This window comes from Callospermophilus lateralis, chromosome 6 (assembly GCF_048772815.1).
Source record: "Callospermophilus lateralis isolate mCalLat2 chromosome 6, mCalLat2.hap1, whole genome shotgun sequence".
Taxonomy (NCBI): Eukaryota; Metazoa; Chordata; class Mammalia; order Rodentia; family Sciuridae; genus Callospermophilus; species Callospermophilus lateralis.
Genome location: NC_135310.1, coordinates 53,582,433 through 53,595,323, shown reverse-complemented (window position 1 = coordinate 53,595,323; position 12,891 = coordinate 53,582,433). Strand labels below are relative to the sequence as shown.

Sequence of the window (12,891 nt, the reverse complement as noted above, 5' to 3'; positions counted from 1 at the left end):
TAGGGGAGGACTGGGAGGGCCAGGGGAAATGAAAGCCAAAGGAGAGGAGAGGGATAAGAAGGAAATGTCAAAACTTTATAGAGGGTGGGGGCAGAAAGAGGAGACTGTGAACATAAGGCCACCAACCTAGCAGCTGAATCAATGGTGACCATGGCTGAATCTGTGCAAAACTGAGAAGTAGGAAAAAAAAAAAAGATTTTAGGTTGCAAATGTTTTAGGATTAGGATTTTTAGTTTCATTGTTTCTACTCCCTTCTTTACTTTTGGGTTCTTTATTTATCCCTTGATCCTTCTCCAGAAGCCCAACATTGTCCCAGCTTCCTCCCTCATCAAAATCTGTTCTCAGTCTGTGGCTGGAGCTCAGTGGTAGAGCATTTGCCTAGCATGTGTGAGGCACTGGACTCGATCCTTAGCACCACATAAAAATAAATTTTAAAAATCTATTCTCACATTGTGTGTTCAACTTTTGAAGGGTGGCTGAAGTGTTAATCTTCCTGGGGTACACTTGCTTTACTAGTGATGCAAAAGAAAAGCTGAGGGTTTAATGGTGGAATTATACACTGATACTGCCAAGTGTAGCAGTTTTTGAGGTTTTGGTCTCTGGATCAGTCTGCCTGCCCCTAGTTCCATCAAGTAAACATTGAGAGTTACTTAGGTGAACATTTGCTGGCACTGGGCTAGATGCGGTAATCCCTACAAATGCCTTCAAGTGCCTGAGGTTGGGTAGCTCTATAGTTAGTGGAGGAGATGGGCACTCACATGGATAATTTCAGTTCAAAGACATTTATAAGGCAGGGAGGTGACAGAAAGCTTTCTGGGAGAGGTGGTACCTAAACAGAGTCTTGAAGGATAGCTAAGTTAAGGAAAAAAGTGAGATATGGCTAAGAATATTCTAGGCAGGAGAAATGGCCTCATATATTCGGGGAATTTCAGGCTCTTTGACTTTTTGTAAACTAAGGCATAGAAGAACTACAAGAAATATTATGCTTAGGAGCTTTCAACTTTCCTGTAAGCCAGTAAGTGACTTTTGGGAGTGAGAGATAGGGAGAAATCCAGAATGATTTCCACCTTCCTGGTTTGGGGATCTGAGTGGATGGCAACACCAGTCACTAAAATGGGAATTGCTAGCTAGCCACAGGACAGTCTGTTGGGGAGAGGGCAAAAATGAGGTCCTTGATGCACAATGAAGTGGATATACTCAGGAGCAGTTAATGAGTTGTAAATTTAAGTGGTCTAGGCTGGAGAAGGAGTCTCAGAGATTCAGGAATTTGGTATCAAAGCTGGTTTCCAGTGGGACTTGCACTAGGAAGCAGGGTAAGGGTTGAGAGCTCAGGTTTGGGACCTGCCTGTCTGGTTGAAATCCCTCTTCTACCACTTACTTGGTATGTAATCTAGGACAGTTTAAATAATCATATCCTCAGCACCCTCACTTATAAACTGAGATATACAGTTGCTACTGTAACAAATCACCACAAATTTATTGTCTCATAGTTCTGGATATCTGAAGTCAACAAATGGGTCTTATAGGGCCACAATCAAGTGCAGGCAGGACTGTCTTCCTTTTGGAGGCTCGGGGGTGGGGGTGGGGGTAGGGGTGGGGATGCATTCTTCACATTTTCTATCTTTTAAAGGCTGCCTGCCTTTCTTGGTTCACAATTTCCTTTCAGGAATGACATGACTCTAACTCCATTTCTATCGTCATGTCTCCTTCTCTGATCTGCCCGTCTTTCTATTTGGATGAACTTGATTAGTGATTACATTGGGCCCACATGGGTAATCCAAGATGATACTCGCAGGACTCACTTGATCACATTTGCAAAATCCCCTTTGTTAACACGCAAGGTGGTGTGCTGGCTGTGGCACATGCCTGTAATCCCAGCAACTGGGGAAGCTGAGATAGGAGGATCACAAGTTTGAGGTCAGCCTCAGCAATTTAGTGAGGCCTAAAGCAACTTAAAAAGACTCTGTCTCAAAAAAAAAAAAAAAATTAAAATGGGTTGGGGATGCAGCTCAGTGTTAAAGTGTCTCTAGGTTCAATCCTTAGTCCAAAAAAAAAAAAAAAAGTAAGGTGGACTATTAACAGGTTCCAGGGACTAGAATGTGGACATATTTAAGAGGATCACTATTTACCTGTCACATGGGATAATAACTACTGTATACTGTTGCTATGAAGGTTAAATGAAGGTGAAGTCCCTGACACAGAGGATGCAACATGTTCTTATTTTTAATAAACATTTTTCTTTTCTGGAGTCAGCTAGAAAGGTATGAAGTAAAAACCTTGTTCTCATGATGCAGGAATCAGAACATTACATAGGTAATGAGGCAAGTGGTAAGATGTGTCTGGAGAAAGGGCAGAGGTAGGGTGCTCTTTATAGAGAGGGCAGAGGGCTTCACTGAGAAATTTGAGCAGATCTAAATAAAGCGAGCATTGGAGATAGTTAAGGGCAGTGCACGCTTGAACTACTTAAAGAATGAGGTGTCACTGTGGCTGAAACGAAGTGGTCAAGGGGTGAATGGGAGTTGGCGAAAGAAGATAGGGAGTGAGGGCCAAATGGTGTGGGGCCTTGGAGAGCAGTTTGGGAAGCCATGCCCTGTTAGCAAGGAGTGGTGTGATCTGGCATATTTTAAAAGACTCATTTTGAATGCTGAGTGAACAAAGAAAATAGGAGGCTCCCAGAATCATCCAAGTGAAAAATAATGGTGGCTTAGATCAAAATGATAGCAAAGGAATGTTATGGTCACAGGAGGTGTATTTTAAAGTTTTGACCAGTGGGATTTATTGACAAGATTGGATGTAAAACATAAAAGAAGTCAAGAATGACCTTAACTGCAAAGTGTTTTGGAAAAATAGTGAAATGGGCATTTACTCAAATAGGAAAGTATGTGGAAAAGCAAATTGAGGGGAAAATTGGGAGTATGGTTTGATTGCATTAAGTTTGCTTTTCCTGTTAAACACCTATGTAGAGATATTAATTAGGAAGTTTGAGTGTGAATTTGGAAGAGAAATCTGGGTGGGAGATATAGTGAGGAAAGGTACTTCAGAGGTCTTAACCCAGGGGGCTCCAGTGTTTAGACATCAGGACAAGAAGAAAGTGGCAAAGGAGATTGAGAAGGAGAAATAAGTGAGAGAGGAGAAATAAGAAAGCAACATCTTGGAAGCCAAGTGAAGAAAGTATTTCCAGAGAGTGAACTGTGTCAAGTGCTAATGATCCTGTAACTCGCCACATTGTATTTTACCTCTTTTAGAGAAATCTTTTATTTCTCTAAGATTTCTGAAATTACTTTGAGGAACCATTTCTAACATTGCCTTTATTATCAAATGAAGTTCTGCTGCAGGGCACAGGACACGGGGCCATTAGACACCACTGAAGAAGGGCCCAGAGAAGCATCAGAAGCACATCAGCGTAAACAGTTTTGTCACTGGCCCTGCAAGTGCTCCCGTCAGAAGCCCCGCTGCTCTCCTGGAGTGAGTTTGGTGAGAGATGGCTGTGGATGCTGCAAAATTTGTGCCAAACAACCAGGAGACATCTGTAATGAAGCTGACCTCTGTGACCCGCACAAAGGGCTGTATTGTGACTACTCAGCAGACAGGCCTAGGTACGAGACTGGAGTGTGTGCATGTAAGTGTCCTTTTCTGAACCCACTGGAAAAGGCTGAGTCTAGACAGCTTTCCTTCTCCTCAAATTATTAATTTGGAATGATGAGTTTAGTCTGGCTATGTACAAGGTGGGTTTAGTTTTTGTGAACCAGTGGGACTGACTTCATTGTATTGGACACCATGGGAAATGAGCAGATGCCTATGAATGTTCAGAAATCTGTTATTTTCATTGCATTGAAGCGATCTTGCAGTTCTTTATGGGTAATTGCTTATAATGATAGGAAACAGGAGAACTTAAACAGTCTGACTTCTTGACATGCCACAAAACAATGGCTTTTGTTTACATTGTCAGAAACTATCTGAATTCAGCCTTTTCTGTAACTAAAAAATAATCTTGCATAACAATATATGATGTAAAAATAAAAGGGTACACATCAAGAACTCATACACACTGCTTTAATCTCAGACTTCCCAAGTACAGTCATCAAATTCCTGAATTTTACTGCAGATTTATAAAAAAGGTGGTGTCACCCCAAAGCACAACTTAACCCTCAGTTTTTTGGGTTGAAACTCTGATTCAGATTATCTACACCTACAACACATTGGTAATGATACAGAATGCCAAGTCATTTAGGATAAAAAACAAAATTCCTAAGGGAAGAAAAATAGGTCAGTAGGGCAGTTATTCACTCTATAGAAAAGTTCATGTGGGAAGGTAATTTACTGACAGAAGTTAGGTTGAGCATGAAATGAGAGTAAGTCTTTGGAGTCAGACTATGAAGAGACCATCAAGTCTAACAACTGACACCTTTGCAGGACCATATTGTATTAAGAACGAGAGATCTGGATTTCAATCCTGGTTTTCTAACAGAGTGACCCCTAATCATATTGATTAATCTCTCTGCGCCTCAGTTACATTACATGTACTTTATAGTTTATAGAGCTGTCTGGGAAGATGAAATAAATGACATAAAACCTAAAACACCTAGCACAGTATCTGGTATGCAGTAGAGTTTCAAAAGTATTTCTTATCTATGAAAATTCTGTAGAGAAACCATGACCTATCAAAGACCTTGGCATTCAGAATACTCCTTTCTCCCAAACTGGGCAGGTTATTTCAGTAATCTAATCAACACTTAGCATCCTCTACTGAGCCAGGAATTGTGGCCAGTAAGTCAGAATACAACAGAGGAAAAAAGAGATATGGGCCTTCTCCTCACAGAACCAAAGTTTATTGTATCAGATTTTTCTACAAGTTATGTCACCTAAAATGTGATGTCTTCACCAGTAAACATGAGGACGAGAAAGGGGATAATGTATAACTGGGGGTCATAAATTATTGCCCAGGGGACAAATCTAGCTCACAGCTCACTATGACAGTAAACTATGTTTTATTGGAACACAGCTCATTCATTTACATAGAATCTGTGGTTACTTTACAATGACAGAGTAGTACAGAGACTATATGGCCTGCAAAGGCTAAGATACTTATTGTTTAGCCCTTTAGAGAAAATTTGTTGCTTTCTGACCCATAACAGTGATTTTAAAAAAGTTACTGTCTTAGAAATTAATAAGGATCCAAAAAACTTTTGTTTATATGGATTTTATCTACTGATATTTAATGGATTAGGAATTTTAAAAATTGATTTAAACATAACAAACCTGTTGCAAATTAATAGGAATGATATATTTTGATGAAAAAAATATTTTATATGACAGAAAAATTTAGTGAAGAGAGTGGCATGATTTTACATTTTTGTAAATCTCTCTGATATCTAGCTTAATAGAAGAAAGCTAGATTCTCACATCTGCTTCTGCTAAGCTGTTATTTTTCTGGTTGAAATATATAAAGAAAATATGATTTCACATAGATATATAATCAGAAAAGCAAATATTTTAGTAAACACTTCAAATAATCATGAATGTATTTAAAAAATATTATATTAAATGTGGTAAGTGGTAGTCCATTAAAAATTAGCAGCATCATAAAATCTGAAAGTACATTAATAACCTTTCAATTTGGTGACATTAAAATATCCAAGACCCACTTGGAATGGGTCTTTTGCTCATGCATAAATTTGTCATTCCATGCATTGGTTTACTGTATTATGTAGATGTTCAAACTAGATTTCATTTCATATACTATTTTAAAAATCCCACTGATATTACTCTCTTCAGAAAATATTGGGTAGCAATAGAGCTCAGTGGTAGATATTTTCCAAAATTCTAATTTTTGCTTTAAAGCTTGAATTCTATAGTTGCAACCAATGTTGTCAATTGTTTTTTTTTTTTTTTTGAAGCGACAGGATTACTCTGTTCATTTTTAAGAAAATGTCTCCAAAATACCCAAATCTGAATAACCATAGATTATCTGAAAATTATTTCTTCAAGCAAGTAAAATTCCCACTAAAAAAATTAGATAGCCCATGCCACAATTTGAATAATAGCATGGGTGCTTTTTCTCACAATGGCCAATGTACTTTAGTACACAAAATGGTCCGTGTATACTTCTGATTTTATCATACAGAGTATTAAATAGACATGTACTCAATGGTTAGCATTTAATAAAATTATTAAGTTTACTGTGCTATCAAGGACATTCTTAGGTAAAACTGGTTTTTTTTTTTCTTTCTAAGCACAAGTGCATGGCAAGGAAAAATACAGTTAGAATCACGATAAGGTACAAGGGGTTTTAGAACCATTGTTTTTGTATGTTCAGTGCAAATAGCAACAATGAAAAACATGTATCACTAATACTATATTTATTTTCTTTTTTGGGGGGTACTGGGGATTGGAACCACCAGTGGTAGTTAACCACTGAGCTCTATCCCCAGCCATTTTTTTACATTTTATTTAGAGACAGATCTTACCGAGTTTCTTAGGGCCTCACTAAGTTGCTGAGGCTGGCTTTGAGCTCATGATCTTCTTGCTTCAGCTTCCCAAGCCATTGGGATTACAGGTACACTCTACTGTGCCAGCCTGCCATAGTATTTTGAAAATTCTTGATCACAGATTCCCTGAAAACAGCTATTGCCAAGGGGTAGAACACACTTGGGGAATTGTTGATTCAGAAGGCCAAGAATATACTCAAGAAGTGAAAAGCTCCTCTAATTTTCAATTAGTTACCTTGCCATACTATAGTTAAATAAATCATAAATAATGATTTCTTCTGACATTCACTTATCTTCTGACATTCACATATATCCTAAGAATATATTCTAGCTTACTGTTGGATGTCTGGGGAAATATCCATCTCACCTGGCATTAACCTCCCTATCCAGTTTACAATCATCTCACTGCTTATGATTTTTAAAAATAAATTTCAGTGCTTGACTAGCAAGAGCAAGGCCCTGGGCTTGATCTCTAGTACCTCACAAAACGACAACAAAACCCCCAAAAAACAAAAAAATATTTTCTCCAGAACAGAGTTTTTGTTTTTAATTCTGATAATGTCCCTTTGTGGGTTATAACCTACAATCTGATGAAAATGCTTATTTTAACCTTTAGACAGATGTTCTGTGAAGATGGTTCCAAAGGGGCCTTAAAAATCTAGAGCTGTTAAAAAAAAAATCTAGAGTTATACTTCATGAAGGAGATAGTTACATCTTATATAAGGTGTATAATTGGAAGTCCAACTATCCTAAATTATGGCTTCTTTGACAATTTTCTCTTTTCAGACCTTGTAGCTGTTGGATGTGAGTTCAACAGGGTCCATTATCGTAATGGCCAAGTGTTTCAGCCCAACCCCCTGTTCAGCTGCCTCTGTGTGAGTGGGGCAATTGGATGCACTCCTCTGTTCATACCTGAGCTGGCTGACAGCCAGTGCTCTAGAGCTAAAGATGGAAAGAATTCTGATCAGTCCAAGTGCGGCGTGGGATCATTACAAAGGCAGCTCTCAACAAGCTACAAGACGATGCCAGGTGCTTATACATAGAGCTATTTCTCATGTATGACTTGGTGGCTTTCTTTCATGTTCCTTTTGTGTATCACAGGTACAGAATGAATGGGTGATCAACGTGAGATGTAGTCTGAGTGTACCATCCCACTCAGTCTTTGCCTCAGGCAGGTGTATTCTGGTAAAAGTATTCCAGTTTAAAAAAGCTATTCTAGGTCAGGAAACTCAAATTTTACACCTCTGCTTATTCCAACCTCTCCTAAGGAAAACTAACCAAATATTGTTCTCATGTATCCTGGGAAAACTTCTATTTGTATTGTTTATTATAGGCAGAAGTTTGGCCATACGTTTCTCCAAATTTTCAAAGGCAACCTTTCTATATGATATAAACAAATGCAAAACAACTAAGTAAAAAATATTTATGGACTAACATGTTTTGAATTTGTAAATATTATTTCTAAAACTAGAAAAATGAAGTCCTTTTATTCACTCTAAAATTGAAGTTCAACAATTTACTGTTTTCTCTAAATACACACATTCACACATGCCTCCCACAGAGGCTTTTAAAAGTAGCTTACCCATGTATGTAGTTAGAAAAATGAAATGAGCATTTATTACTTGAGTACCTAGATGTTTGCAAGTGCAAACAGAATTCTAGTTTGCTTTCAAGTTACCACCTTCTTTAAGTGTCAGAGTATTTTCAGGAGAGAAATTTCAAAAACACCAGCAAATGAAGCACAGGAGAGGAAGTACTCAAAAGGGGCAACGCTGATGCCAGTTTCTTGAATTTAGCGTGCACCGAATATTGTCATGGAGATACAGAATATTGGTGTATGCTAAAAGCTCTAAGCTTTTTATTATGTGGATATTCAATAAAAACAATAATAATCAGAGAAAAGAGTTTTAAATATTTAAACCTAACTCTATGAGCTGGCCCTGTGGCACATGCCTGTAATCCCAGGGGCTATAATCCCTTGGGAGGCTGAGACAGGAAGATCTTGAGTTCAAAGCCAGCCATAGCAATTTAGTGAGGCACTTAGCAACTCAGTGAGACCCTGTCTTTAAATAAAATATAAAAAAGGGCTGGGGATGTGGCTCAGTGGTTAAGTACCCCTGGGTTCAATCCTTATTACAAAAAAAAAGATAAACAACAAGAAAAACTATATGAAAATAATATACCCTGGGACCTTAATTATGTCAGTTCATTTGAAAAAAAATTTATAGGTTGTGGTGAGTTTGTATTTACCACAAGATTATTTAGCCAACAGCATGACACAATTCATGTTCTAAAATAATAAGCCACATTATTCCCTTTTCTTTATATATTTTGGTGCTAGGTATTGAACCTTGCACATGCTAAGTATATACTCTGCCACAGAGCTATACTATCAGTCCCCAAATTATTCCTTTTGCAAAATGTACAGAAACAGCTGGTTTTCACAGAATCTGAGCAACTCAGAAGATTCTCAGAACCTCAGAGCAGCAGTCTTCCATAAGTAAGCCCTTTGGATCAAGTTCAAGTTGGTTTCCTTTGAAGAGTTGGATCAATTTCAGTGGATTCACTTGGAGCCTGATTGGTAGAGTCATCCCCTGGTCATTTTTGGTGGTTAGTGCTTTGCTCTAAAAAATGAGAAAAATCTCCCCAAATGCTCTCTGGCATTTCAGAGTTGGAAGTATATGTTCAGTCTCTCTTTTGCTTAGCTGTGGAAATGTATTTATGATCTGTGTAAGAATTTGGCTTTCAAAATTAACCACAATGACAAAAACACACACTTTGAGATATATTTGTGATAGTAACATATAGTTTATGGTTGGAATCTAGCTGTTGCTAGCTAGGTCAGTGAGAAGCATGAGATGACATTTAATGCTGTCATGCCTTTCTCAATGCTCATGAACACTAAGCTTTTACTTCATAAATCTCCTCCAGTTTTTCTGCATTTTAATGAATGTTAAATTACTGAACTGCAGCTCATTTAACTTTAATCAAGGTTACTAGTAATGCAATAATCTAACCTACATTTATTTATTGCAGATATGTGACAAGCTTGTAATCTGCTTCCTGAATTGAGGTCTTTTCTTTTTTTTTTTTTTTTGGAGATGGGGTTTCAAACTCATAATCTTCCTGCCTCGGCCTCCTGGTCAGCTGGGATTACAGGTGTGCAACCACCCTACCCAGCTTTGCATTGAGGTCTTTAAAACTGCTGTCTACCTTCCACGTATCTTCATATTTCTGCTTCCTCTCAGCTCTATGAGCACTGCAATATCCTACTGTAATAACACTGAAAGCAGTATTATGTTATCACTTTATACAAATATAGCCCATACTTCAGAGTGATTGATATTGTCTATCAAGAAGGCATTTTTTTTTTTCTGGATCTTTTAAATTTTAAATTGATATTTTAAAGTAACACAGTCTGAACTTTGCTATATTTAACTCAGACTCAAATTACAACCTTCCTCCCAAAGCATCCAATAGAAGATATATATTAATCTCAAGGAAATGCCTTGAGACAATAAACCAACACATAGATTGCTCAAATGAACCAAGGACCTGACTCATTCATGAGTATAACAATCTCCCAGTGAATTTACATGGAGATGGAAGAGTCATTTACCTTTTCTTCCTTCTGTTTCTCTTAAGCACTAGACAGTGGAGGGGCTCTGTCTACTCACTTCAGACCCATCCATGAATCCATCCATTCATTGTTTCCATAGATGATTTGAAGTGGCTAGCCCAAGGAGAGAGCACTGTGGGCCTGATACTATAGGGAATGTGACAAAGAAGCTGATTGAAAGATTACACATTCACAATGACTTATATAACTTTTATATTTTGGATTTTAACATATCATGAAACTTAACATGATCATTCAGATCTTAATTCTCTAATTCTACCAACATTTATTTCAACATCTGTTGGAATAATATCAAGCCTGAGGCAGAATCAAAATGGTATGTATCAATCAGAATATAAGTTTAGGTTTAATACTCAAGATGAGCTAGAATGATATAAATGAGTAAAGCTATTCAGTTTTTTAAAGATACAGAATTTTAATTCGTTCTAAGAAATTGGTCTATCACACTTGATTAAAACATAATTTGGGTGGCAAGCAAAAAGGAAATAGAATGAATTAGACCATAAGCTTCTTTGATTATGAGTTACGTTATTCATAAAGATCTTTATTAGCTTAATGATTAAAAATTATCTGTCTACACAAGTTCATAAATATGTATACATATGTACTTTTCTCTCTGTTTCAGCTTTTAGGAATCTTCCACTTAGTTGGAAAAGAAAATGTCTCGTGCAAGCTACAAAGTGGACTCCCTGCTCTAGAACATGTGGGATAGGGATATCTAACAGGGTCACCAATGAAAATAGCAACTGTAAAATGAGAAAAGAGCAAAGACTATGTTATATTCAGCCATGCAACAGTAATATATCACATACAGTAAAGGTAAAATTTAATTAGATTTCATTTAATTATAATTCAATATTAAGAAATTCCTAAAAAGTTATGTGTGTGTGTTTTGGAGGTAGGGTGTTTGTTATAAAAATTAAAATCATCTTATTGAAACTCTCAAAAATTAAATTATCACAGAGGAAAATACTAATCACACTTTGTGGGGTAAAGTTTTACCTAGTAGAGGTAATGCTGACTTCTTGATCCTAGATATTCTAATATCTTAATAATGTGGGTCTTGATTAGCCTGATTTGTTGTGGTAACCCTACATAGTGTTCTCTAAGAGTAGATCTTACATTCTTTTTTATTTTCCACAGTAATTCTACATAGTGGAATCAAAGTAATGAATACAGAATTGTGGTTAAACAGATATTAAGACCATCAAGTAAAGATGATCTGATCTTAAGTTATATATCACCAACTTTGAAGTAGACCACACAATTTCCAAAATGCTCTGAACTTACCTGTCAAAGGACTGTAAGAAAATATTTACTCTAAGATTTTGTTGTTATAACTAGATCTGGTCCCATTTTTTTGAGGAGGGGGTACTGGTCATCCAATCCGGGGATGCTTTACCACTAAGTCACATCCCCAGCCCCTTTTTATTTTGAGACGGAGTCATGCTAAGTTGCTGACGCTGACCTTGAACTTTGGATCTTCCTGTCTCAACCTCTGGAATTGCTGGGATTACAGGTGTGTGCTACCACACCTGGCTGGTCCTATTTCTTAAACTAGACAACTGTCTCAAAGGAGTAATTTTTAGAAATTCTGTAAAATTCTTCTGATTACCAACACATTCCCTATCTTACCAGCAAGTTGACAACCCAATTTTAAAGGAATTAAGATATATGCCATAGTCTTTTTCTCATTGTTTTAATGTCAAACTTTTAGCTCTTCAAGGTTTGAAGGATCCCTTAACATGGACATTAATGAAATCAGCATGAATTTAGTTCCTTTTCCACTTATTGAGAAATTGAGTAAAGAACAGACAGCAAGAAACACTGAAGAGAGTGTCATAAGGTGATAGTGTGAACAGGGAGGGCAGATTTCTGGTGAAAGGAGGTTTTAAAGGAAGAGAAGAAAGAGTGCTGGAAGTCACTAAACAGCAACTAATATTAATCCCCAGCAATAATTATTTTTTCAGTGCTCGGGTCTCAGAAATAATTTTATTGTTACAGAGGTGCTATTAAAATGTTTTACATAATATTTTTCTAAATTACTATAATCAACTGTAAAGAATGATTTTTTTTTAACTTTATGTATCTTTTCAGATTCCTAAAGGAAAAAGATGCCAACCTATCTTCCAACTCTCCAAAGCTGAAAAATTTCTCTTTTCTGGGTGCTTAAGTACTCAGAGTTACAAACCCACTTTTTGTGGAATATGCCTGGATAAGAGATGTTGCATTCCTAATAAGTCTAAAATGATTACCATCCAATTTGATTGCCCAAATGAAGGCTCATTTAAGTGGAAGATGCTCTGGATTACATCTTGTGTATGTCAAAGAAATTGTAGGGAACCTGAAGATATGTTTTCTGAGCTCTTGATTCTGTAAAGCTAAGGTTAGCTGTCATGTCATATAATCAAAAAACTAGAGTGGTTATAAAAGGTTGGTAATACTTTGAGTTTAAAACATAATATTCTCTGGTAACTGCATTGAAGATATCAAAAGTATCTAAAAGAGGTTCTAAAAATATATGTAAAACTTGAAAAACCTGAAATTGAACTCATTTTTAAAATATATGCTATAATGATATAATTTTGGTACCACACAAGCGGTCCATATATAATAAAAGCATAATTTATAAGGAAATATTTTGTTCTACAAAATAATCTGGAACACTTTGCTAATGAGGTGTAAAAAGGCATATTAAATTTTAAAAATTTATTCTATATGTGGCAATATGTAGGCTTCTATCAGATAATCATTATAGGGCAA

At 36.7% G+C, this 12,891-nt stretch overlaps 1 protein-coding gene across 1 annotated transcript; it reads left to right on the top strand.

Annotated features, from left to right (window-relative positions):
- Positions 1-3,318: 3,318 nt before the first annotated feature.
- On the top strand, positions 3,319-12,507 carry Ccn6 (cellular communication network factor 6). The gene is made up of 4 exons (XM_076859457.2): positions 3,319-3,619; positions 7,275-7,517; positions 10,754-10,947; positions 12,226-12,507. Exons 1-4 carry the CDS (start codon positions 3,319-3,321, stop codon positions 12,505-12,507), a joined length of 1,020 nt encoding a protein of 339 aa, XP_076715572.2.
- The last annotated feature ends 384 nt before the right edge of the window (positions 12,508-12,891 follow it).

Excerpts from the sequence above, each read along its gene's own strand:
- Ccn6 (XM_076859457.2), top strand. The coding sequence starts at position 3,319 with ATGAAGTTCTGCTGCAGGGCACAGGACACGGGGCCATTAGACACCACT. Across the intron at positions 3,620-7,274 it reads CGAGACTGGAGTGTGTGCAT|ACCTTGTAGCTGTTGGATGT; the intron begins GTAAGTGTCCTT and ends TTCTCTTTTCAG. Across the intron at positions 10,948-12,225 it reads ATATATCACATACAGTAAAG|ATTCCTAAAGGAAAAAGATG; the intron begins GTAAAATTTAAT and ends GTATCTTTTCAG.